The sequence below is a fragment of the Sus scrofa genome, chromosome 1, assembly GCF_054392235.1.
Source record: "Sus scrofa isolate SSC_HxYL_T2T_F1_AM1 chromosome 1, Sscrofa_HxYL_maternal_Yorkshire_Landrace_v2.0, whole genome shotgun sequence".
NCBI classification, from domain to species: domain Eukaryota; kingdom Metazoa; phylum Chordata; class Mammalia; order Artiodactyla; family Suidae; genus Sus; species Sus scrofa.
The window spans coordinates 19484671-19511299 of record NC_139383.1 but is presented as its reverse complement, the minus strand read 5'-3'; the positions used below and the strand labels follow the sequence as shown (position 1 = coordinate 19511299).

Below are 26629 nucleotides of genomic sequence, written 5' to 3'. Positions count from 1 at the left end.
ATACATACTCAAGACATTCTTGCTTAAGAAAACTTTCTGAGTTTGAAATTATGAAAGGAGAATATGATTTGGAATTGGAAAATTCTGCCTCTGAGTTCACTTGCAACCTCTTAATATCTATGTAACCTTAGGCAAAATTCAGTTTCCCAAAATTTGGTAGCTTAAAATAACAAAATTGCTTTTTTCCTGAGTCTGTAATTGGGTGGGACTCATTGGGGACAGTTTGTCTCTGCTCAACTTGGCATCTGGAGTGGCTCAAAGTCTGGGAGCTGGAATGATCTGTAACCTCCCTTACTTACCTGTCTGTTGGTTGATATTGTCTGTGTGTCTCTGTGGCTAGATTACCTATACACCTCTTCTCCAAGTGGTTGCTTGTCTTCTTCATCATGTGGTAGCTGGTTTCCAAGGGCAAGTATCCCTAGATGACTGGGAAGAGCTGTATCACATATATGATTTAGCTTCAGAAGTCATACAGGGTGAGTTCAAGGGGAGGGAACACAGACTCCATTTCTCAATGGAGAAGTGACAATGTCACATTGTAGGAAGGACACATGGATAGGATATATTGGTGTCACTATCTTTGGAAAATACCATCTGCCACAAGGATAATAATAGCACACATTTATTAAATACTTAATAAGCACCAAGTGCTAAGCGATTGACATTCATATACTACCTCATTGAATTTCTCACCATAAAAGTCTTCTTTAGGTACTGTTACTTCCTCTGTCTTGGAGATGAGGAAAAGGAAGCATAGTTGAGCCTTAGATCACCAAGAATTCAGCTAAGAGGTGGAGTCAAGATTGGAACCCAGGTCCTTAGAGCCCATCCATACTTTTATTCCCTATTAGCAGAATTGTTTTCAGGATTAAACAAGATTGTATGCATTATAGGGGCTTGTTAATTGTGAATTTGCCATGCAAATTTAGATATTTTGAGGAAAAACTTTGGGAAAATTTCAGAAATATTAATATTTAGTATAGTGAATGTGTGTCTGGGTAGGCTGCACAATGAGTTTAATAAAAATATTAATAATGGAGTTATTCGATATTTGCAGAAGGTAAAGCTTTTGAGAGACTTCATTTCTTACATACTCTCTAATCATTCCATCATTCCTCACTTCAGCATCTTTGGCCCAGCCTTGTATTTCTATTATGGAATCAGATATTAAAGCTATGAAAAGTCTTATATGTTATATGGCCCAACTCCCTAATGTATTCATAAAGTCTTCAGTGTGGCCTTAAGGAGTATAATGATTTTTGAGAACAAATACTGATGTAGAGTGTTTTTCCCCTGATGTTCTCAAAAAATATTTTTAGCATACAACCCTAAATAATGATAGATTTTGGGGTGAAAGACTTTATTTTAGTTTAGAGGTTAAGTATCTAGGTAATTTTATAAGATTATTTTACCATCTATTAATATTTATCAAAAAGGCAATTTCTGTGAAGAACAGGAATGAAAATGGAGGATAACACTCCCCATGCTCCTAGAGCTTGAATTGCATAATATGCAGCCTCCAGAAATGTGACTGATTTCAAACTAGCAGAGATTTTTAAGTTAGCAGAGATGTTAAGTATCCAGGATACATGGCTTTCTTCTTATAGTGGAGTTGTTTCATTAAATGAGACAAAGAATGACCATGTATGTATGTGAGTGTGTTTGTGGCAGGAAATCAATTTCAATGATTCTATGAAACACTACTTAGCATCTGTCCTACATGAATCCTACTGAGAATAGTTTGTGGGCAGAACAAAGCCAGAACCTCCCTTGGAGGCATTTCTGCAATTCACTGAGCACAGAGTAACTTGGAAAGTTGGCAAGGAATTGTGGTCTCTGGTTCACCTTGAGATGAATTTCAAGGTCAGTTCTTAGTTAAGCTAGGACACTCCTTGCCTGTTGGAAACAGAAGGTCATATTTTGATGTCAATTTCATGTTGTTAGCGTTCTTAACTTCTCAACTGGGTGGCCAGTATTAGGATCTCCACATTGCAGTTTTCTCCTGCAACCAAAAGAGCCCATCTTGATTTCTTTGTGGGTGGGGCTTTCTAACTTCTTGGGTAATTTGGGTTATCAGCTCAAATCATGGTTTGGCCAGAGCCCAGACCCCTAAGGCTAGAGTCAAAGATGTCAGGAGTGGTTTTTTTTTGTTTATTTGTTTTGTTTTTTTTCTATCCAGAACAACAACAACAAATCACTCCGAGCACAGGCATTCATTTGGCCTGCTAGGCATTTCTATTGGTCAGACTATAAGATTTCAGATACATTGGGTTTAGCAAGGTAATTATAGGAAGAGAAATGCCAGTTGTCAGTACTCAACCCTGATGTTGCTTTGGTGTATAATTAAGATGATTAGTTTAATTAGAAATCATGGAGAACTTTACCACAATATAGTTTCAAATCACACTGTTATGGCTTAAGATTTTGAAAACTTGTTAAAAAATATTTAATTTTATTCTCACTGTTGTTTCCTGAAGCTCCAGGATTTAGCTTTTCCTTCCATTCCCCTCTTCTTCCCTTCCCTCATTGTTTTCTTCTTTCCTTTTGAGAAAAAAATAAATAGCTTTATAAGGCATTGCATTAGTCAGTGCACTTATGAGTTATAACATTTATGCATTAAATGTAAATAAATAATAATGAAAGTAAAAACAATTTCTTAAAAATAACAGTTGGAGGATGTCAGATAGCCAAAGGAAAGTAAATATTGAATAGCTGAGAATTAGTTAACTAGTTTGCCTTCATGTTTTTAAAGTTTTGATATTATTCTTTAAAGTTTCACGGTAGGGAGAGCCTACTACTATGCAACATTTAAGGAAAACTTTGTGATTTATTCCATCAGTGAACTCATCTTTTACTATATTTTATTAACAATAAAGTTATTGGTGTTTCCAGAAGGTAAAACTCCATAGAATCTTAGCTACTTATAAATTAAATTATCATTAGTTTCAACAAGAAAATCCTAAGGAGGCAACTAATTCTGAGACTTTCAATATTAGAAAGCAAGAGGTTTTACTCAAGCTCAGGCTTGATGTTCTTGTGTAGAGTGATGCATCTTTTGGACTGATTCTCTCTGAAGTTCTTACTAGTTACCAGAGGGAAATAAATATATGTGCAGAAATGTATCTACCATCATAGATCTTCATCTTTCTTTGTTAAGTAATTCTTGTAGTGGAGTTAGCACTCTTAACATGACTGATGACCTCAGATGAAAGTTCTTCCCACTTTTCTAGCCAACCTCCTGATAGTAAATCAGAAGCTCTGTTTCTCCCAAGACCTATTGTTTTCTTTCTGGAAGAAAGGTAGCACCATCATAATTCTACTAGGATATTACATAAGTTTGTGGAGTTAGGAAAAATTAAACACTATTGGCTCCTCTAAGTACCTATTTAACCAATTAAGATTTGGGAACTGAGAGAATGGCACACATTTCATTATTTCATTGAGCAGTGGCTAAGAATGAATTTGTCCCCACTGTGCCAGAATATTAGAGTAGATTTCTACTGCTATATACCTCTCTTTTTGTGTGTTTAATTCTCAGTAATAGCCTAGAATTCTATTTTATGTGGCAATGTGATAGAAGAGGTAGTAGTGCCAAAATTAGGAGCCCTAAGTTTTAGTAAGCTATGCCACCAAGTTCCTCTGTGACTTTGACGAGGTTTCTTCACTTTTTTGGTATAAAATGAGGGTCATAGACTAGATAATGTCTAATGTTCCCCAAGTTCTAGTATATTACATATATTCATATATAATATGATAATTATAAGGTTTTATTTAATATATAATGCTATATATAACATATACTATTATATAAGTATATATTATTTGTATATTTAATTATCTGATTAAGATGACATATATATATATAATTTTTAAATGAAATGCAAAAACCACACACTGTCACTTAAAGAGTATAGGCTATCAAAGTGTAGTGATACATACCTCCTGAATTCCTCTAGGACTTCAAATCCAATATAACCAATATAACCCAGTGGAACAAAGAGTTTATGGCAGACAAATCATGTATTTGCTGCTTGAATTGGTCAATAATTATTTGTGATTCATCCAACAGAGTTATTGAATTGAAACAGTGCCCAGACACTGTGCTGGACAAAGGTAGTAGAGACATAGCCATTACCTGCACCAAGTGTATACACTAGTGGAATATGCAGGCATTAAGCAAGTCACCACACTAGTTCACAATTCTACATTTATCCGTATCTCACCATAAGTGCTATAAAGGGAATTAATGGGGCTTATTGTTATTATGATGATGGAGCCAAGGTGGGGCCACTTTATATAGGATGGTTAGGGAAGATCTCTGTGAGTAAGAGACAGAGTTGAGAGGCTGAAGCCTGGATGGTGAAAAGGAGTTAAGTTTGGCAAAATCAGAGGGAAGCAAATGAATGAAGTCTCTGAGCAAGGAAAGAGCTTTCCACATTCAAAAATGGAAAGGAATTCAATGTGGCCGCAAAAGTGAACTGGCAAAGTGGCAAGAAGTGAGGCTGGCATGGCAGGGAAACTGGGGGTCACGTGAGACCTCTCAGGCAATGAAAGACTTGTGGATCATATCCTAAGTGTTGGGAAGAAACTGCTAAATACATCTGAGCCAGTAAATAAATTGATCCAAATATATTTAAGATAATCATGATTTCTGGATTGAGAATGGATTGAAGAGAATTAAGAGTGCATGTAGGAGACCACAAAGAAGATAAGGGGAAAGATAAAGTGAAGACTCAGACTAAAGTAATGGTAGTGAATAAATTCAACATTCCTTAATGAATTGATATATTATGAGTGAGCAAGAGTAAGGAAATAAAATGATTTCATTTTTATTGGACTTGTGAAATATACCTAAATTAACTTTCCATTGAAGACAACTTTTTAATGTATCATACACACAGATTTTTATGTATCCATTTGTCTGTGTATATTTGGAATTATCGTACATGTTACTGTTTATTTTCTTCTTCTTACTTTTTGTTTTTTTTTTTACTTTAAAGATCTTTGGTTATACCTATGTTAGAATGGGTCCAGGGAACAGACATATGAGTAAGATATCACTTTTTTGGCTGCACCCACAACATGTGGAAGTTCCTAGGCCAGGGATCAAACCTGCACCACAGCAGTGACTGAACCACTGCTATGACAACACCAGATCCTTAACCCAATGTGCCACAAGGGAACTCCAAGATATCATTTTAATACCCTTATTTTCTGATCCTGTAGATACTCTCCCCTCTGCCTGCCCTTCAGCACCATTTGTAATCATTCCTTTGCATATCCAATTCTTCCAGAAGCCTAAGTTTATCTAGTACCTGGATCTCTTCCATTCTTTTTTTAAGCCCTAAGGGCCTTGTTCTGCCTGGAACACACATATGTGCTGGAAGGTATTGAACAGCAAAATGATCATGTTCATTCATAAAATGTAATACTTGTTTTTATATGTTCCCAGGTGATGGTACAGAGACTAGGTATCTGCTTATTTGAGTTTCTACAGTTCTGCTCTCATTTCTCTGTAACAAGTCAGAGATATTGGAAGGCTGAGTTTAGCAGCCAGAGAGCTTGCAAGGTGTCATTGGAAGAGCTAAATCCACAGTACCTGTATGGTTCATCAACTCAAAGCTCTTGGAAGTGAAATAAAGCTCAGAGGAAATCTAATCCTACAAAGGATTCCCTCTGCACTGCAGTGTCAGAGCTGAAGATTATTTGAAATACTTGATTCCAAATATTGGGCTTCTCAGAAATAGTGTCTCCTTTCTTAGTTTTCATTAGTGAAAATAAATGACAATTTAATACCAAAATGAGAAACTGGGTCTTGACACATTCTCATTTTTTAAAACTACTGATTAAATTATATATCATAATAATACATAGTGGTAGAGAAACAGATCCTATGTATATAGAAGAAAGGAAGTTACAGTGGATGATTTCCACTTGGGTTCTTCATGAACCCTTCCTTTATTTTTTATTTACATATATATATATTTAACCCTAACATTGTCAATGTTCCCATCTTGCATGCTCATCCAGTTCCTTCTTGGAAGCCCTCTTGTTAAAACTACTGTGAAGATTTTAAATAATAGACATAAGGAATTATTCACTATCAGAGGGTATTTGTAAATGATCCAAGAATAATAGTGAAAAAGTACCCAGGAACTAGTGTGTTGTGGAATTGACATACTCTGCCTGCCTTCTGTGTGCTACTCTGCTTTACAACTCCTTGTATCAAGGGCATCATGATCCCTCCGGTTGCCCACTGCTTTTAGAAAGATCTACTAAACAAAATAAGAGTAAGATGTTGGAGCTTTCATGGATTAACTTTTCAAGAAGCATTTTCCTTTTCAGGAGAAGAGAAAAGTCATGTTTCATAATGGTAGATTTCAGATATCATTGAAGGAGGCACCTTGAGCTAGAGAAACCCAGTTACTTTGCTAGAACTTTTTTTTTGCCACCCCTGCAACATGCAGAAGTTCCTGGGTCAGGGATCAAAACCATGCAACATCAGTAACCTGGGCCGCAGCAGCAGCAGCACTGGATCCTTAACCCTCTGAGCCACCAGGGAACTCCTTTGTTAGTACTTTTTAAATGTGACTTTTAAATTTATTTTTGTATTAAAGTATAATTGATTTATAGTATTATATCAATTTCTGCTGTATAGCAAACTGAGCCAGTCAAATATATATACACACACACACACACACACACACACACATATATATATATATATATATATATATATATATATATTCTTTTTCTCATACTATCTTCCATCATGTTCTATCCTAAGAGATTAGCTATAGTTCCAGTAGCATTGTATGTAAGCCTTATTTCAAACGCCTTGGCCTAAAGAGCAGATAAAATGCCCAGGACATTTACTTGGTTGTGTTCTTGGTTGACACTTTAATGACTCTGTTTTTCTCATTGTTGCACATAGATGCAGCCTGTGACCCTTCCTTGAAGTCTCCCTGAACCAACTGAGTCATCCCTACAGGCTCATACTCAAACATTTCGTCCCCTTACAATATGTCAAATAAAACTGTGGGCTCTAGACTCTGATTGTGAGACCTGAGTTCCCTTCTCTCTCATTTACTTATGTTTGAGAACATAAGCAGCCTTTCTAAGACTTGGTTTTATCACATGAGAAATGTCACGTAGTAGGTTTCTGAGGTAAAAAGGAGACAGTGGATGTAAATGGCTTCATCTGTTGCCTAGCACATAGAGCTCAAAAAACGTTAGCTAGGAGTTCCCATCGTGGCTCAGTGGTTAACGAATCTGACTAGGAATCATGAAGTTGTGGGTTCAATCCCTGGCCTTGCTCAGTGGGTTAAGGATCCGGCGTTGCCATGAGCTGTGGTGTAGGCTGCAGATGCGGCTCAGATTTGGTGTTGCTGTGACTCTGGTGTAGGCCTGTAGCTACAACTCCGACTAGACCCCTAGCCTGGAAACCTCCATATGCCATGGAAGCTGCCCCAGAAAAGGCAAAAAAGACCAAAAAAAAAAAAGTTAGCTAAATAAATATCAACAAATTTTCATATGTTGATATTTATATATATTAAATCATATAATTCTTACAACAACTCTAAGAGGTGTATTATATTATTATTTCCATTGTACAGATGAAACAAAGCACAGAGAAATCAAGTGACTTACCAAAAGCCCCATAGTTAATAAATGGGAGAATCAGAATTTGATTCTGGGGTTTCAAGTTCCAGAGTACCTGCTTTTCTCATTCCTGCAGTGCTATCTCTTCTATAAACAAGTGATATTACTTCAAGAGCCTTGGTAAAACTATAAAAAAAACTCCTCTGTATAATCTTAATCCAGGTGAAATGCAGGTCAAACTAAGGTTCTATAATGTAAAGTGGTGTGGAATGAGTCTTTCCCAATATGATGCAGAAAACTGGGGCTGGCCTTGCAGCATCACAGTAAGAAACTTTAGATGTTACCAGTGCAACCTCTTCTCTTCATAAACATGGAAACTGGAGCCCAGGGCAGTCCAGGTACTTGCACATGATCGTAGTTAGACCAAGGCAGAACTGGTTAGGTTTCATAGGCCCAAATCTCAGGCTCTTTAATTCACTACATTTCCTGTATGAGGCTGCCATGTCCTTTTAATTAATGGCAGTTTTTCCTTCATAGGATAAATTTCTTTTGACCCAAGGTAAACTCTATTTTGACTTAGTTCAGTGGAAATTTTTACTGATGATGTAAAAGATACAAAAAACGGGGTTATGTAGGAGACAAGAGCTTAGTAATAGGATTGGGTTAATTCCACTGAGCAAAAGGTGACTAAAAGTAGCCAGGTGGTGGTGGTGGTGGGGTAAGTGAACAGCTACCTCCTGCTGAAGGTCAGTCCAGTGATGCTGGACCAGTATGTCTCTCTGTTACTTTGGGTTCATCTAATGAGCTTGTTCTATAAGCAGCCTTTTTTTTCTAATATGATGGCGGTTTCTGCAGGGCAGTGTCTTGTTCCTTGCTTTTCTGTGACTGAATACTTAAAAGGGAGTATTGGCAAAAATAAACCTGCAGGCAAGATACTTTTAAAATGGTTACACAACAAATGCTTTTTCCTCCCCTAAAGTAATGTACTTGTAAAAGAATCAGATTGGAGAAGAAAAAAGCTGTTGAAAAAAAAAAAATGGTGCTAAGCAGATGCTTACTCTGAGTACTGAGAATATGAAATATGTTTTGACATGATGCTCTAGATTATGAAAGAGCACTGATTTGTATTGTTCTAGGATCACCAAATGCTCATGTGGTAAGGAATCCCAAAATATGGGGTTCTCCTGGTATGAACCCCATATCACTATCATAGCTCATTAGGGACAGTTAAGACTGTTGGCTCTCACCCTGGAATTTTTATAGTAAAATGTCATATAGAGAATCAAGAATGTGTTCATATGAAAATTTCAGAAGAACATCTTAATGGTGGATTTGCAGATTGGGATTCACCATTCTCATGCAAGAAGACATCCACAGGCAGCCAGTGCAGGGCTAGGATGTGTAGTGTAGTGTAGTGCTACTACTGGGCAGATGTTTTCTGCTCCCCCAGACTTCATGTGAAGGCTTTAGCCTCATAGTTAATCCCTCATTGTGACAATATGGCTGCTGCACCTCCAAGCCCTGGTCTGTGTACTGGTGTAAAGAAAGAAGAGACAAAAGGCCTAAGAAACATGCCTGGCATATGACTTTTTAAAAATTTCCCAGAAGCCTCACCTGGCAATTTCTGCTTAAATCTCATTGTCTGTATTTGGATAATTTCCACATCTCTAGCTGCAAGGGAGTCTGGGAAGGTAGGCACTTCTGGCTATGCACAGGCACCCCAAACAAAATGAGGAAAGATGAGGGGATGAATAATGCATAGAAAACTGCTTGAGTTTGAAACATCAAGTATACAGGAGGTAAGTAATTAAGGGATATAGGCTTCAGTGTCAGACATATCTGAGTTCAAATTCCAGCTCTCACAATTTTGGGATAAGTTACTTTACTGTCTCAAGACTCAGCTTTCTTTGTAAATGGAGAAAGTTATGGGCAAATGAGGCAACAAGTTTGTAGGGAAGATAAACGAAGATGATTGTGACACAATACGATTTCTATAAATTTTCACATTATATCACTGCTTTAGGATCTGGTACATTAGTGTTGCTTACCCTCCCTGGACTAAGATATACTTTGATTTATTTTACCTTCAATGAGGTAGTCTGTTCAGGACATCAAGATACAGAAACTGGTTAAACAGGTTTTATTCACATTTACTCCCTACTAGAAATAATGCACAAGTGATATTTAGAAATTCTTCCCACTGCTCTTCTAGTCCTTTGCTCAAAGGGGGGAGAATTCAATGGATAAGCCAGTCTTGCCTTAACCCAAAGTGCTTCCTCATCATGGAGAAGAGAGAACCAAGCCTGCATCCCGGATCTTATAAGGAATTTACAGAAAATATAGAGGGTGTGTGAGCCTTTTATATCTTTTCTTAGGCCAGAAGCTCAGTAGATGATGACATTTACATCTCCCAGACTAAATCTTATTGAGTCTTAAAGAAACAAAAAAAAAAAAAAAAAAAAGAAGAGACTACTTCTTTAATAAATTGGAGGGCCTCATACCAGATCTCAGGATTTCAAACAAGAAATCTCTATATATTAAACATACTCTCTCAATCCAAGTAGGTGGATATCACAGGAGAAGACTTATGGTCAAAAAAATTGTTACATTGTTTATATGAGAGGTTTATTTCCCTTTAGGAAAAATTTTCTGAATATCTCATAATATCTTTGCTTGGCATGATATTCAGATATAAACTATACCCTAAGTATTTTTATTTCAAGCATTTTAATTAACAAAATAATGCATGATTATTATAGCTGAATTAGAAAGCAAGATAATAAAACCATAAAAGCATAATTATATATGATTCTACAATCTAGAAAATACTTAATATTTTCTTGCATATTCTTCATAGTTTCTAAATATATGTGTATACATATATAAACTTGACTTTATATTTTATTTACTATTTTTAACCTTTTTGTGCTTAACAATATGTTATTCCTATTACATTGAGTATAACTTTACATTTTCATAGAAAATATATGCATGCAATCTTTATATAAATACATAAAAATTATTTAATCATGTGCTATATTAGAACATAGGTTTTTTTTTGTTTTGTGTCTCTTATATTTTCTAATTATGAGTTTTGATAGAGAACCTTGCAACTGGAACTTGGTGGACAATGAAATTATTTTCTAAAAATCAAATTTCTGAGTTAGAAAGTAAGAATGTAATTTAAAGCATTGCTACTGCAAATTTTCTACCAATAAGATGGAAACAGTTTATATTGCTATTAGTGCTATATAAAAGTACTCATTTTCTTGAACACTTGCCAACACTAGGGTATTATCATTGAAATTATGTGTGGATTATGTGTGTGCATGTGTGTTGGGGATACTTTGTCTGAATTTTTCACTAGATATAATTTTCCCAGTTGTGATTGTACATTTAATATCACAGAGGCAGTAAGAGTGGACAGGTGTGATAGGGCTGCCTCTATGAGCCTGTTTTCTGAATATGAAAACTGAAATATAAAAGTGCTACTTTTCTGTAAGAATGATGATGTCCTTTTATATTTTTATACCACTTACATTTTCCCCTCTCTTAACTTATTTCTCCTATGATAAAGAACTTGAGTTAGAGAAACAACAAATAATACAGCTCTAAAATAAATATATTAGAAACTTAAAGAAGATTCTGTTACAGAGACAATATAGACAAACCCAGACTTTTGAATACATTGTGTAAACACCAATAGTCCAAAAATAAAATGGGGAAGAAATTGTTTTAAGTATAGCAGAAAAAGTAATCTAGGGACAATTTGGGAACAAGGTGACCATGAATGAGAGCAAAGCAGTTAGAGAAACAGTCATGAGCTTGGATTTTATAAATAGGAACACAGAAATAAAGGAACCTAAAGCTCTTGAGTCAATGATAAAGCTTTATGTCCAATTTTAGATTCTACCACTTTAGAGGAACATGGAGAGTAAATGTAGGCACCATTTCCTGAATTTTTATAAATTCCAAAAACTAGGCATTTATTAGCACATAGATTTCAATAATCATGTCAAGTCTGAGATGCATATTATAACTCCCATTTTTGCATAAAAGGAAAGCAAAGCTTAAAGGACATACTTTAAGTCTATCTATATCCTAATCTAGGATCCAGGATTCAAACCAGGTTGGTATGTTTCTAAGGCTCATCCTCTTATTTACACACCTATAAGGCATACCTGAAAAAAATGGTGAGGCAAAAGACAAAGTTTAATCAATACTATTGCATAGAGATGGCAGTCACTCTTTGGTAAATCTCCTTCTTCCACTTGGATGCTATAACTCTACCTGCCAAAATTGAGATAATTAGAGGTGAGGTTGCAAAATTGCTGATAAAAATGATTATCTTCTGTTTTCTCTGACTACCCTGTGTGAGGCAGGTCCTTCAGTGACCTTGCATATAAATTCCCTTACGAGCCCCTAAGGCAGGTGTTGACTCACGCACCTCTGACTGACCAGATCGTAATGCTGACTGCAGCTATGTGGGTGGAAGCAGGGAATCATAACACTTTCTACATTTTAAGTGGGAGAACCGAAAAAATTAAAAGGTTGCCAGGAAAGGTTAAAATAATAGAAGTTGTTTCTCTGGAAGGAGAGAAAGCTGAATTGTGGCTTTCAGAAAGACTTAAGAAAAAAGGAAATAAAGAGTTCAAGCCAGCTGATAATCTGTCTTCACTGAGAATGAAGAGGAAATGAATTTATATTTTGTCATGCAGGTTTGGGGTCAAAAAGAAGAATTTCCTGATAGTGATGGTTATCAAATACTGTATTGGCTTCCATAAGGTGCTCTGAAGTCACTTTCCTTCATCATAATTCTTTGAAAAGTAGAATATTATCTTATTCGTCCAAGATTTCCCAGGAGGCAGAGTAGTCAATTTTCAGGACCTTGGATAGGGACTGATCCATGACCCAAGGGCTAGATATCATCATCAGAGGAGTCTTAAACTATCTTAGAATATATCAAGGAAGGAATGTAAGCATAAAATAATGCAGGGAATAAGGGAGTCTAGGACATAAGACTAGTGAATCTTTCAAAGTGATAGTACTCCTTTAAGGAAAGTATGGCAATATCTACATATTTTCACTGGATAAGCATTTCTTCTCATAACTGATGTGTATGTGCAGGGACGAGATATGTTGAATGATGTTGTCTGACCAATATAATTTAGGAAGATGCAAGCTTCGTTCAACATAATGGCTAAAATATTATTTCAGGAGTTCCCATCATGGCGCAGCAGAAACAAATCTGACTAGGAACCATGAGGTTGCGGGTTTGATCCCTGGCCTCGCTCAGTGGGTCAAGGAGCTGGCATTGCTATGTGCTGTGGTGTAGGTTGCAGACGCACCTCGGATTTGACATTGCTGTGGCTGTGGTGTAGGGTGGGAGCTACAGATCTGATTAGACTACTAGCCTGGGAACCTCCATATGCTGCAGGCGCGGCCCTGAAAAAAAAATTAAATAATGATATTTCAAATTGTTTCTTGTATATATTCTCAATATGTTAAGAGTAGAAAAAACATCAGTTAATAAAAGGACTAGTCAGTCTTCAGTGCATACTTTTCACCATGATGAAAGTTCATACAGGTGATTATAAAATCCAAGACAATTTTATTTCATGGCTTATTTTCTCAGTGAAACTTACCTACCAAATCACCTCAAATTAATCTTTTATGAATGAATGTCTATTAACCTGGCCTGATAACAGCAATATTTAACTTTTTCAAAAACTAACGTGTAGCTTAGAAAATTCAGAGTTTTAACCATTTTTTTCTCTTGACATAGTTTGAATTTTTATACTTATTTTCAGTACCTTTTTAAAACTTTTGCCCTTGTATGGACAGCAATGTCCACTTCTATTTTGTTTAAATACCTTTATTATTCAAACTATAGGGATTTCTTTGTAAACCTCATATTATTTCCCATTAATCTCTCGTAAATTCTGTTCAAAAGCTTGTTTTTATAGAGTATCTTGATTTGCTCTCTGTAAAATCTTTTTGTTATATAACCAAGATAGAAACTAAGATTTTTTTCAATGTATCTCAATTTTATATTTTATGGGCTTTGTCGGATGCCACTCTTCCCTCTCCCTCTGACTCTCTAGGTTTTAGGCAACATCATAACAGTGATAAAGTCTGTTATAAAATCTGTTACAACACAGCAACATATAGCACATTTCCATGTTGCAGTCTTGTAGTGGTATGCCAGCTGCTTCATTAGAGATCTGCTATACAGAGTGTCATTCTATAAACCATGAACCTTCTGCTCCAATGGAACTTCTCTATTCATTGCCTCTAAAAATACCTTTTGTGGATTCTCATTCACTCCCATTCACCCTGAAAACAATCCCTTGCTTACATTATACATGAACACATTTTCATTCCTACTTTTCCCAAGAGGTGTTCTTTGATCATCCCTGCTTTCTTATTCTGAAGTTTAGCATTATGGTGTTTTTCATTTCCCGTGTAGTATATACAGCTTAGTATTGTCACTGTATTTTGTGTCCTCGTGTCATGCCTTCATAGCTGTATTAGAAGTCCATGTAGGAGGCAATATAAAATGATGGTATCAATAGGAGCTTCTGAGTTAGGTGTTAAATACTAGATTCATCACTGTTTTATCTTGGGCAAGTTATATAACCTCTTAGAGCTTTGATGTCCTCATCTGAAAAGAGGAGTTATAACTTCTGCATGGAGTTGTAATGAATAAATGAAATGCTTAGGTATTTAGCACCATGCCAGACACATAGTAAATATTCATTAAATTGAAGGTAAAGCTAATGTCCACTATTTCTGGGCAACTCTTTAAAGGGTAGAGCCTAAAGACTTTTTCAAGCTGAGAGTTCAATAAGCTTTTTGATAATTGAAAATACACAGCTTCCTACCAGACCTGAATGTTAGCAATTACATGGTTCATTTAAGAGTTTTATCATGAGTTTCTTATATATTCAAAACTTATTCTGGGGCTGCACAGAGAAGTATCTAAATAAATTCTTCACTACCAGGAAAGGTAGATGGAGGCCTGGGTGGTTTCTGTGATTGTAGTCCAGAAATGAGCACCTTAACAGTAAAGTTGTTCCCCTTGTAACACCATTTTCTGATGCCTTTTCAGTGACTTTTGCTGAGAGTTGGCTGGTGAGGTCTATGTACCTTGTAGATTCTTGAACCTGCATTTATTTAAATGCCTGAATTTAAGCGGCATCTGACTTCCTTCCTTGTGCCCTCTTCTGCAGACAGATGAGACATTCACTTGCCAGCTGCAGTTTTCTCCCTTATAATCAGTCAATGCCTCCTGTCTGAGGCATATGTGCTGCCACACTCCATGGAGCTGAGGATTTTGTCATGTGTTAAATCATCCATTTGGGTTTCACTGCACTGCACTAAGCCACTGAAGGTAGTTAAATGAAGGGGCAAAGACATTAATTTGATAATTAATAATTTTATGAAAACAGGAGACAAATCTTTCTTTTCAAAAATACAGGAAAATCTTGTTAGATTTCATACCAATGCCCGTGAAACTTTTATAGATGTCAAGATTTAAGCCCTAAGTTCTTTTTGGATTATGTCATTGTTTTACAACTATTTTTACTTAATTATTGCTGTATTTATGTGATATTCATCTTGGAAGCACTGAGAAGAACTATGTCTAGTCACTTATGATGGAGGATGATAATGGGAGAAAAACATGTATGTATAACTGGGTCACCATGCTGTACAGTAGAAGAAAAATTGTATTGGGGAAATAGCAATTAAAAAGATTTTTTAAAAAAGAACATTTTTGAAAGCTACTGCCAAATTGCCCACCAAAATTTGAACTACTTTCACCAAAAGTGAATGTATTCATACCTTGCTAACATTGAATATCATTAATCTTTGAAATTCTGGCAATCCGATAGATGAAAAAAATAGCATCTTATTTTTAATTATATTATCTTCATAATAAGATTCAGTGATTTTTTTCATATACTTATTACCCACTTTTACTTATTGCTTATTTTATAAATTTCATATTTTTGACTTTTGTCCCTTTCTCTTTTGGGCTATTATAACAAATGTACTTTTACTGTGCATTTAGTATCAAGAACTATTCTAAATACTAAGATTACATCATTGAAAAAGTCATTAAAAGGTGTTCTCATGGATATTATTCTAGGAGGAAGATAAAAGTGAATAAGAAAAAAATATCAGGTAAATGATCAATATTTACTGATCAAGGGACATGATCAGTATTTACCTGAAGGTTACTTTAAGCTAACTGGTCACAAAAGACTTTTCAGAGAATGCAATATTTGTGTTGCAACATGACAAAAAACATTTTTAGAAATACATCTTTAGGTTATTCCAGGAAGAGAAAAAAGGCCACAGGGCTGGAGAAGATAAGACAGGGGAGGTGAACAGAGATGAGGTGGGTGAAGTTGGAAAGCTCAGCCCAGGTACAGCCCAATAATTAATGGTAAGGAGTTTTGGTTTCATTCTAAGTGTATTGGGAAGTGATTGGAACTTTCTGTAGAGAAGTGATATAGTCCAATTTATAACGTCACAGATAACTCTGTTTCCCAAGTATGGAATGAATCATTGGGAACAAAAGTGGATGCAAGAAGACCAATCAGGGGACTAGGGCAGTTGTCTAGGCAAGATCAGATAGTTACTTGGGTAGTGGATGGTGTTGGTGGCCTGGACAGGCTCCCTCTACTTGTCTGGTCCACCAGTCTCCCAGCCGCTAGAGTGTAGGATTTAATTAGTCCTAGCTGACCCCTTCCTGAGAGGGTACACCACCCCTCCTCTCTTGTGGACTTTATACTGTAACTGAATTGACTAGAGGTGGCACTAACTCTGGTACAATTTGTCCTCTAGCACTTCCTTGTGAAATCAGGCTGGACTAACTTTTAGCTGAGATGACATTCCTACTTAGTAATCCCTTCTTGTTCTTCCTTGAGTCTCTTTCTCCTCAGTACATAACTTGAACAAGAATCTTCATCTAAGCTCTGTTTTTAGAGAATCTGACCTAAGACATGTGGTTTAGGGTGTCAGAGGTTGAAATGTAAGAGAGAGACTGAATTAGGAATGTCTTAGAGATAGAGTTTATAGGAGTGGATCTGAAATATGAGAGAATGACCAAAATTGAAACTGCTCCTAGATTTTGTTATTGAGCAACTTGGTGGATAATGGCACTGCTTACTACTAGGAGATGTCTGAAAGAAGAAGTTTTGCAAGGTAGAGAAAGAAAAGTCCTAATTTATGTATGTTAAGGATGAGATGTTTATACATGGATATGCCAGGCAGACAATTGAATACAGTAATGTTTTACTCAAAGAGACAGTCCAGTCTGAAGATCTGTATTTGGGATTCAACCATTGTATTCAAATGGTGTTTGAAGGAATGTGACTAAATGAGGGTACTTAGAGTGAGTATATAGATGAAGAAGAGAAAATTTCCCATGACTGGATTTTGGAATGATGTTGAGCAAAAAAGAGAAATCTAGCAAATACACTGAGGAATAGTCAGTTGAATGATGCAACCATGAGAAGGTTGTGTCATAGAATCTGAGAAGGATAACTTGTTTCAAGGAGGGCGTGGCCAACTTTTGGATGCAGGGTGTGGCTGACGAAGATAAAGACAGAATAGATGATGAGATATAACAACAAGGAAATTATTGATGACCTTGACAGGAAAAGAGTTTGACAGGAGATAAGTGAATGGTAAAGGAGAGAATGGGAGATGATGAAGCAAACACATTGACCTAGGTAATTATTATTGCTGTGAACAGGAATAGTGAATGAATAGTAACTCATAGTAGTAGGACAAAGAGTCCAGGATTTTATTTTTGATTGACACTATTAGAAGGGAGAAATTGATTTTTACAAAGGAGAGGGGACAATTGCAGATGGAAGTCCTTGAATGAACAAAAAGTGATGGGACCTAGTATTCCTGAACAGGAGTTGGCTCTATCCTGAAGCAGAAACATTTTAGATTTTCAGCAGAGAATTTGAATGCCAATAAAGAAAGCTTCACAGATGTTATGGTGTGCGGCTGAATTAATTCTTGTCTGGTTGTTTCTTTGTTCTTATTTAAATATGAAGTTTCGAAGATCCCAGCTGAGATGAGGGTCAGAGGTGGGTCACTAATTTGGAGATTTGGAGGAGAGAAGAGTAAGGATGAAATAATCATGTTAGGACTGGGATCATTTATTTACAGGGAGATAGAGTATAATTTCCTTGCACTATTGAGTGCTCTTTTTGGTATGTATGCTCGTGAATTTTAAATAAAACCAGCCATCAAGATTGTATTTTTTTCCCTAGACATGTTCAGGTGCTCATGTGTAGACATGAAATACCTGAATATTTTGGTTTAACTAGCATTAGGGTTTTATTAGGAAAATACACGGGAGTTAAAGAATTTGCAAGAGAGTAATTATGAGAATAGGCTGTGAGATCTCAGCTAGGCTAAGAGGCAAATGAGAAGGAGGATGGAAAAAAGAAGGTGAATGGATTCAAGCTTTTTTATGCAGTTTTAGGTGCTGGAGTAGAGGTAGTAAAATATATGAGCTTGAAAGATAAGAAGACATAGAGAGAGGGATGTTTGATTTACACATTCAGAGATATTAGAAGCCTTTGTAACAACAAGGTCAAAAGTGTGAACATGAAAGTACATGGGTTGCAGGAAATGTCATTGGATGGAGGGGCTGAGAAGCTCTGAGGACATGGTATTGGATCATTTACATGTGTATCAAAATCCCCCAATTTGGGGAAAGGAGTGGAGGTATGGAAGACACTAAGGTGGGAGATAAATTAATTTGTGAAGTGGAGAAATGGGGGAACTGGCACAAGGTACTCTTTTTATTTCATTGATTTCTATCAATTCTTAGTTTTTAAAGTATATTTTATTATAAGAATAATATAAAAATAAAAATAAAAACATGAGACCACATCTTCCATAATCCTATCAATTTATCAGATGTTCACAGATTTTGAATAAGCCCTGTGGCTGTGTGTGTGTGTGTGTGTGTGTGTGTGTGTGTGTATTCTGGTCTGATCAGGTGCTTTGCTTTGCTTACTCACTCTTCATGGAATTGTTGCAGGACTTGCTATCACCATGGGTGTCTGCTCTTCACCTGGCAGCCAGGTGAAGCAAGCCCTCAAATGAACATGTCTCATTATGCTGGTTGACTTCCTACCCCAAAATTCTGACTTCTCCCACATTGCTAAAATCTCGGCGTTGTAAAATAGGGCAGCTGTCCTTCATTTCTTGAAGCCTATTTCACTGTGGACATCCTAGTTATATCATTTCCCATTATTTTCACAGAGTTGATAGTTTGATTACATTCGATTACATTTAATGCATCCAGACCTTCCTTCAATACCAGTTATATTTACAAATTATTTGGCAAGTCTGTCTTCTCCATTCCCTGGGACTACCTGAGCCCTTATTCTACCTTGTGAGGGCTGTTGCTGCCATGTTGTCTTGAACATCTGCTGATTGTTTCTGGACAGGGAATTATGGGGAGAGCGGCATGGATGCTTTCAAAGAGCTGGCTGCCCAGGAAGGCCTCTGCATCGCCCATTCAGACAAAATCTACAGCAATGCTGGGGAGAAGAGCTTTGACCGACTCCTGCGCAAGCTCCGAGAGCGGCTTCCCAAGGCCAGAGTGGTGGTTTGCTTCTGCGAAGGCATGACCGTCCGAGGCCTCCTGAGCGCCATGCGGCGCCTTGGAGTCGTGGGCGAGTTCTCACTCATTGGAAGGTAAATCTCTCTTCCTCTATTTCTCTCTCTCTCTCTCTACACACACACACACACACACACACTCTTGTTCTTACAAAACTGGACTTTCTGTTTCCACAGCTGGTGAGATGTGCACTAGTTCTAGATGTCACTGAGTGTGAGGCTATTGCCATTTTCATGATAGACAAGAGTAGATCAGTTAATGACAAGATGATGAAACTATTTCAGAAGAAGCTGGGGAATTGTTGCTAGAATGTTTTGTCCTGGGGAATTATTTCTTTCATTTGCTTCCTCCCTTCCACCTCTTCTCCTCCCCAAACCACACAAATGCTTTTGTCTTTATATTCCTGTGCATACATATCTTAAAGAGGTGTTGGTGGATGGAGGGTAGTAATGAAGCTGGAAATATATATTAAGATCTGAAATTTAAAGGGCTAACTGAATGCAAATGAAGACATGCAGCTGAACTTTGGTATTTGATAATATAATCTCTTACACTCATGCTAATAATGATGCTTTCAGCATATAATTTCTGGAATTGCAGATGGTCAGTTCCTAAATCTGTGTTCTTTCTAGACCATATGTACCTGTGTGGAAATAGATTTTCATTATCATTGTATTTTTCATAGGGTTTTAACTTAACAGGTACTTGTTTAATTTGCCATCTTCTAATACTACATAAAGAAATTGTTAAGTTTTTCCAGGAAACTGCGGCGTTTACTCGAAGGAAAGTGTCCACTGATCTCTGACTCTGTTACACTCGTCTTCCAGTTCTCTTTTTTTCCATCTTTTCTTCTGCCTAGAGTACAATCTTTTTTCACCTTCGTAACTGCTGACCCTCTTCTTCAGGGCACTGGGCAGTAGTGATGTGCATCCTCACTTGACCTTTCTCTTCTAACCTTGCACTTGTGATAATGACTGCAATGCTTGTAAAACTAATCTCACCATCATCTGGAACTAGAGGCACAGGACATATCAAAGACTGAGTAGAAGGTAGGATAGAAATACAACAAAATGAATAAAGAAACAAAGAAATGATCTCCAGGCATGAGGATGTATGAAGTCAAGGTCAAAGTATAATTCAAGATGAAGAAAATGATTGAATTTGGGTAAAATTGGCATACTGCCACAAAGTGTCTTTTTGGTTTCTAAGACATGATACAGTTGTATGAAGCCATTTAAGAAAGTGTCTCTAAAGAAAGGGTATTTAAAAATGAATGTTAGGAGTTCCCATTGCAGCTCAGTGGAAACAAATCTGACTAACATCCATGAGGACACACAATTTTGATCCCTGGCCTCACTCAGTGGGTAGAGGATCTGGCATTGCCATGAGCTGTGGTTTAGGTCGAAGATTCGGCTCAGATCCTGCATTGCCATGGCTGTGGTGTAGGCCAGTGGCTACAGCTCTGATTCGACCCCACGTCTGGGAGCTTCCATATGCTGCAGGTGCGGCCCTAGAAAGACAAAAAATAAAATGGAATGTTATTTCTTTGATGAGTGAAAAAAGATGTAAGCAGCATGTAAGAAGCATTGTTGAAGTGTTATATGGAATAGGCTCTTAATATATGTACCAGGACAGATGGCATATGGATATTCAGTCTTTTAATTGATTTTATAAAATGACTGATTTTATGAAGGGTGCTTGTTTTAAAAAATTCTTGTGTTTACCATTTTCAAAAGAACAATAGTCTTTTGCAGGATTTATTCCATTTACTATCCCTAAAGAGTGGCTAGCTACGTGGATTCTGGAGATCTTGAGAAGATGTAGCAAATATGTGAGCTTTGGGGTATAAAGCCTAATTATGAAATATATTTTTACAAAATGTAGTGAGTAATTACAGCGTAAAGAATTTATTCCATTATCATTATTTAAAAGCTGCTCAAGAGTCATAATGTAAAATTACCTCACTGGCTGTTACTTACCTGCTAGTAATGCAGCTGAGTCCATACAAGCAATTTCTGGGCCTCACGTGTATTTGCTTATAAAGAGGTCAGCTGAATGTGATATCTTCTTATTTTACTCTTCTCTTTCTCTTCCTCCCTGGGTTCTTCTGACATATCCCAGGGATACTGTCATCACAGTGGGCACCTATGCTTCTGAGCACACTCATCTCTGTACCAGTGGCCAATAAAGCATGGATCCCTGAAGATGTCAAGCTATGCCACACTCAGCGCTTCTCAGATTTTCTGGGCTGTTTTCCATGAGAGTCTGTCAAAACGGTATTGGCTTTTACTATCATATCTTAGAAGATTTGGGGGAAAACAGCCTTTTTTCATTTTTTGTTCACAGCTCTCTCCCTTCCCTGGGAGAGATATGAGTCCAGAGGGAGCTGAGATGGCAATAAAGAGAAGTGGTAACACTATGGCATACCTAGAACTAGCCTTTCCTTCATACGCTTGTTTCTCCCACTTCCTGTGGGATGAATTCTATCCCAAATGCTCCCCTCATCCCTCTTGCCGGTAGACATTTGATAAGCTTGGTTTCCCAGTTTCAGCAGGCATGTCCAGGAGGGTTCCAGTTTAATACCAAATTGCAACTTATAGCTACATTTGCAATGCTGTCATATGTATTTCTTTCCTATTTAAAGGGGTTTCATATCCCAAATGATAAAATTCTTTGAGGTCAGGAGCCATTGTTCAGTTTCTTTCACATTATGTAGTATGATTCTGGATGCTGCCAGATTCACAAGAGGGCATTGTGTAAATGATGATGGACCTTTTTTCATTGGGGTGAAGATCAGTAAATCGTGGTGTAGATTGCAGCAAGAGATATTTGAGTTAAGAAAAAAATTAGAAATCTCTAAATGGAAATTTGTACTCCTTTGCCTCTCATGTCTCCTCTTTTCTCTTGAACTTCACATCCGACATAGAAGGAAATGTTGTTGGTACTATAATCAGAACTTTGACAACTTAATACCATTCTTGTCGTTACCATCTTGGTCCAAGCTACCATAATCTCTGGTTTATTGCAATAGCCTACTTATTAATCCTTGCCCCTCCCTACCATTTATTCTTTAGGCAAAGGGATCTTTTAAAAATTCAGGTCAAGTAATACCTTTTAAACTTACATGCTCATACCTGAAAATGTCTTTCCTTTTTTTTTTTTTTTTTAATAAAAAAGTCCTTTCAATGGCTTTCAAGGTCCCACATTCTATCACTGGGACTGAGTTCTTTATAATAGAATAATAAACTATAATGACATAAATAGAGTTTCTAAATAGAAAGTTCTCAGAGATATTAAAAATTCTATATTTAGTGAATATATGTAATGGAAAAACAAAACAAAACATGAGCTAAGAGTTCTACCTCTGCCACAAAGTAATCATGTGATCTTATTTAAGTGACTTTTTGTTTCTGGATCTTTTTTCTATAAATATTAACGACTTGGCTGCAGATCATGTTGAAATATTTTTCCAGTCCTAGAATTTATACTATATTAACACCATATGACTAAGCTGTGTTCAAAAAGAGTATATTTATAGATTGTTTTCTAAAGTTATTCATGATTTTGGATTAATCAGTTTACACTTCTCACAAGTCACCTTGTTAAAATCAGGGGAATTCATTGAATACAGCTGCTCAGAATTAGTGTCTTAAATCTGTAGTCATGGAATGAATCAGCATATGCATATGAAATGAAACATTTGACTCTGGAAAATTGGAATAACATTGGAACAACTAACCAAGGAAGTTAACTAAACATGGTCAAGTTAATCATGCAAAAGAACCATTCCTGGTTCTATGAAACTGCCTCTTTTGAGATGCTTCTCAGAACTGTGATCACCATATCTCTGATTATATTTTAATTATGATGGTGATGACAATAATGTTGATAATGATAACATTTGTTTAAAATTTACTGTATGTAAGACATTGTTTTAAGCACTTTATGTATATAAACTCATTTAATTGTCATAACAATATGATGATATAGGTACTAATATTATTTCTATTTTAATGTATGGACATGTAAAGACCTTGTCAAAAATATCACAGTTGCTATTGAAACGTAGGCAATGTGACATCAGGATCCATGCTATTATTTGTTAGGTTATACTGTGTGTCAAGCTATGAGTGTTCTGTTTATAAGAGATATTAGCTTTACCCTTAGCTTTCAGTTTGTTCTCTCTTCTAGAGATTTATTTCATTGTCTTGAGTCACCTTATTTGGGAAAATTACCTAAGTATCTCCATGAAAAATTTATATTTTATGTTTCTAATTATTCTCTATTTCTTTGAATTATTTTTATTTCTCTCTTAGTATTAAATGTTTTATATGATATTTTGATAAAGGGGCCATTCTTTTCATGCTCATTATTTTTTATTTTAACACAAGACTCCTCAATATCATTCTCTACTTGTATACCAGTCTATATCTATGGAAATATACTTACCTAAAAGCTTATTTAGAAAAGTGGGTGATATTTCTCTGAAAACTTGAGTTGTAATTATTAAATTTCTAGTAATTTCTAGTAATGATGGATTTGCCATTCTTTGATTTGAAGAAAGTGGAAATAAGCATAATATATGTATGTAAACACATAATAATATCTATTTATTGAAGGTTTGGTACATACTAGGCTAATAATATATGATATCTCCAGTCTTAACAACCCTGAAATGTTGATTTGGAAGGTAGAGAAGTTAAACAATTACCCTAAATTCCTAAATTAATAAGTGGTAGAAATAAGATTCAAAATTCATGCTATATAGGTATATAAATATCGAATTGTAACCTCCTCAATGATAGGAATTAGGTTTTATATACTTTTAATTTTCTTATCATGGTAAGTGCAGTGTTTTGATGTGTTAATTATTTAATAACTATGTCAGAAAGCTTGGAGTTGTCATAGTGAGAGCAGGTAGTTTCATTGTATGGTACTGATTTCCCTTTCAGATTCCAGGATCAGTATGCTTTGCCAATTTTGGTAAGGGTTGATGTGCTTTAATCTGCCTCTGTTTGTAGAATTCTTCTGTAAAATTGTGACTAATAATTGCTTATCTGAGAGATTGTCGTATATGTCTACTCACAAAATGCTTACTTGTCTGTTAAGTCAAAGTTGAGTGTCAGTATTAGGTCCCGTAAAGACACATTCTTTTCTGAAGGTGAGCAAGAGCTTTCTGGCTTTCATCCTATGTCTAGTGTTGACAGTATCCTGGGCTTCTACCCTTGCTTCCTCTTCTTGCAAAACTCTTCTAGTAGGTTTACATTCTATCTTTTTAGGAGTCTCTGATTAGATATACTTAGGTATGCCATATTTAATTATACCTTTTCTAACCTCTTTTATTGGATTATGATATCTTATTTCTCCACTGTAAAAAATAAACATCCAGTAACAATAATTAAGTGAAAAACCTTCCATTCATCTCCTCTCCCTACTACATACTGACCAGTCAACTTATATGGTTCTTACATTTCAAATGCCTATTTTTTCCTTATTTGTGTGTTGTTTTACTTGTCATCTCTCCCAACTCTGTAATCTTCTCACCCACTAGACCCACTTTCCATTATCTTTTACTTTGGAGAAATCCTTCCTCCCCCACCTAAATAAAAGCTGATCCATGAAATCAATAACACAACACTGTATGTTGAAAGCCCAACAAACAACATCAGGCACATATTCAAAAATGATTGAAATGAAGCGATTGCTTTATCTGGAAAGAAGGCTACAGTTTCATTTTAAAGCAAAGGAAATACTTATTTTTATAATGTATTTTTTATCTTTTTCTTGCAGAACCTAAACATATATTTGGAAAAATGACCTCTATACCCTTGAAATGTAAAATGATACACCATGGTGTTATATTTCACACACTGATGTATTGAATGAAAAGTGAGTTATTTTAGATACCATCTTTCTATTATGAAAAAAAATGGGCAAATGTCTAATATTTGCAGCCTTCAGGAAAAATTGCAAAAGTTATGTGTTTCAAGTTAATGTGGATTTTCAGTGAAGTGTGACATCCCCCCAAATGGATTATAATCAGGAGGCTGCCAAGGCTGATGAGCATTTTCTGACGTGTAATGGTCACAACTTATAACAATTCATAACCTGGCTTTCTCTAGGTTTCCATGGGTGGAAAATGACTACTAACTTGCTGACAGAATACCCCTTTCTTAAAACACTCCTGCTCTAAAGGCAGTTTAATATGAGCTTTATGGAAGATTACATTGTTAGAAAAAGACCATGAGAATGTGTTCTGTGGAAGGAGAAGGGATTTAGTTTAGAGTACTCTGGAGAATAAACATTATGTGTAGGGTTTAACAGTTATTCTGAGTGCAGATTTCAGCCAAAGGAATTTCATAAAATTGGGGACTGACTTACATCAAAGTTAGTAATAATTAACTCTTTCTTTATACCAACACTTATTTCTACTTTTCAGATAATGGACACCTGAAAACTGAAAGACTCTACTGTCATGGTCTCTCCTTGCCTTTAGGGCATTAGAAACACTGAAGGAAAGCATTAAAGTGTCTTCTGTATCTAAAAGGCACTGGCTCAATTTGAATGAATGAAGAAGGAGGTCATTATGATTTACACCAGTTTGTGTTGCAGGCTGATCAAAGAAATCAGAGAATTTATCTAATACATTTTCATACTTCCTATGATAGTCTGTTTTCTGGCTGCACATCAGACTCAGCAGGGGCATGTAAAATGTAGATTCCTGGATCTCACCCCCAGCCATTTGTAGAAGTAGTTTTGCCGGATGTATGATTCTTGGTCAATAGCTTTTTATTTCAGCACTTTGAATATGTCATTCAACCGCCTTCTGGCCAACCTTGTTTCTCACAAGAGATCATTTCTTAACCCTGTTGGATTCAAGTATGTATGATGAATTGTTTTTCTCTTGCTGCTTTCAAGATTTTCTCTTTATTATGTCTTTCGTCATTTTAACTATGATGTAACTTATTGTGGATCTTTTTGTGTTTATCCTATTTGGAGTTCATATGTCCATGTGTAGAGTTTTTTAGTAAATTTGGAAAGTTTTCAGTTTTTTCTTTTTTGTCTTTCATTTTTTTTTTTTTTATTTTTTCTTTTTAGGGCTGCACCTGTGGCATATGGAAGTTCCCAGGCTAGGCGTTGCATCAGAGCTGCAGCTGCCAGTCTTCTCCACAGCCCAAGCAATGCTGGATCCAAGCCATGTCTGCTACCACAGCTCATGGCAATGCCAGATACTTAACCCACTAAGCACAGCCAGGGATCTAACACCCGCATCTTTGTGGCTACCTTGAGGTTACCACTGAGCCACAGTGGGAACTCCAGATGATTTTTCTTTGAACATTTTTTCTGCTCTGTTTCCTTTCTTCA

The 26629-nt window shown here is 36.2% G+C and overlaps 1 protein-coding gene across 4 annotated transcripts in view; it reads left to right on the top strand.

Annotated features, from left to right (window-relative positions):
- GRM1 (glutamate metabotropic receptor 1) overlaps positions 1–26629 on the top strand; it is a 390429-nt gene that overhangs the window by 89252 nt on the left and 274548 nt on the right. For all 4 annotated transcript variants that reach the window (XM_021087033.2, XM_005659163.4, XM_021087041.2 and 1 more), the window contains exon 3: positions 19092–19341. In XM_021087033.2, coding sequence (XP_020942692.1) covers positions 19092–19341 — 250 coding nt within the window. The remainder of the gene's footprint in view (positions 1–19091; positions 19342–26629) is intronic.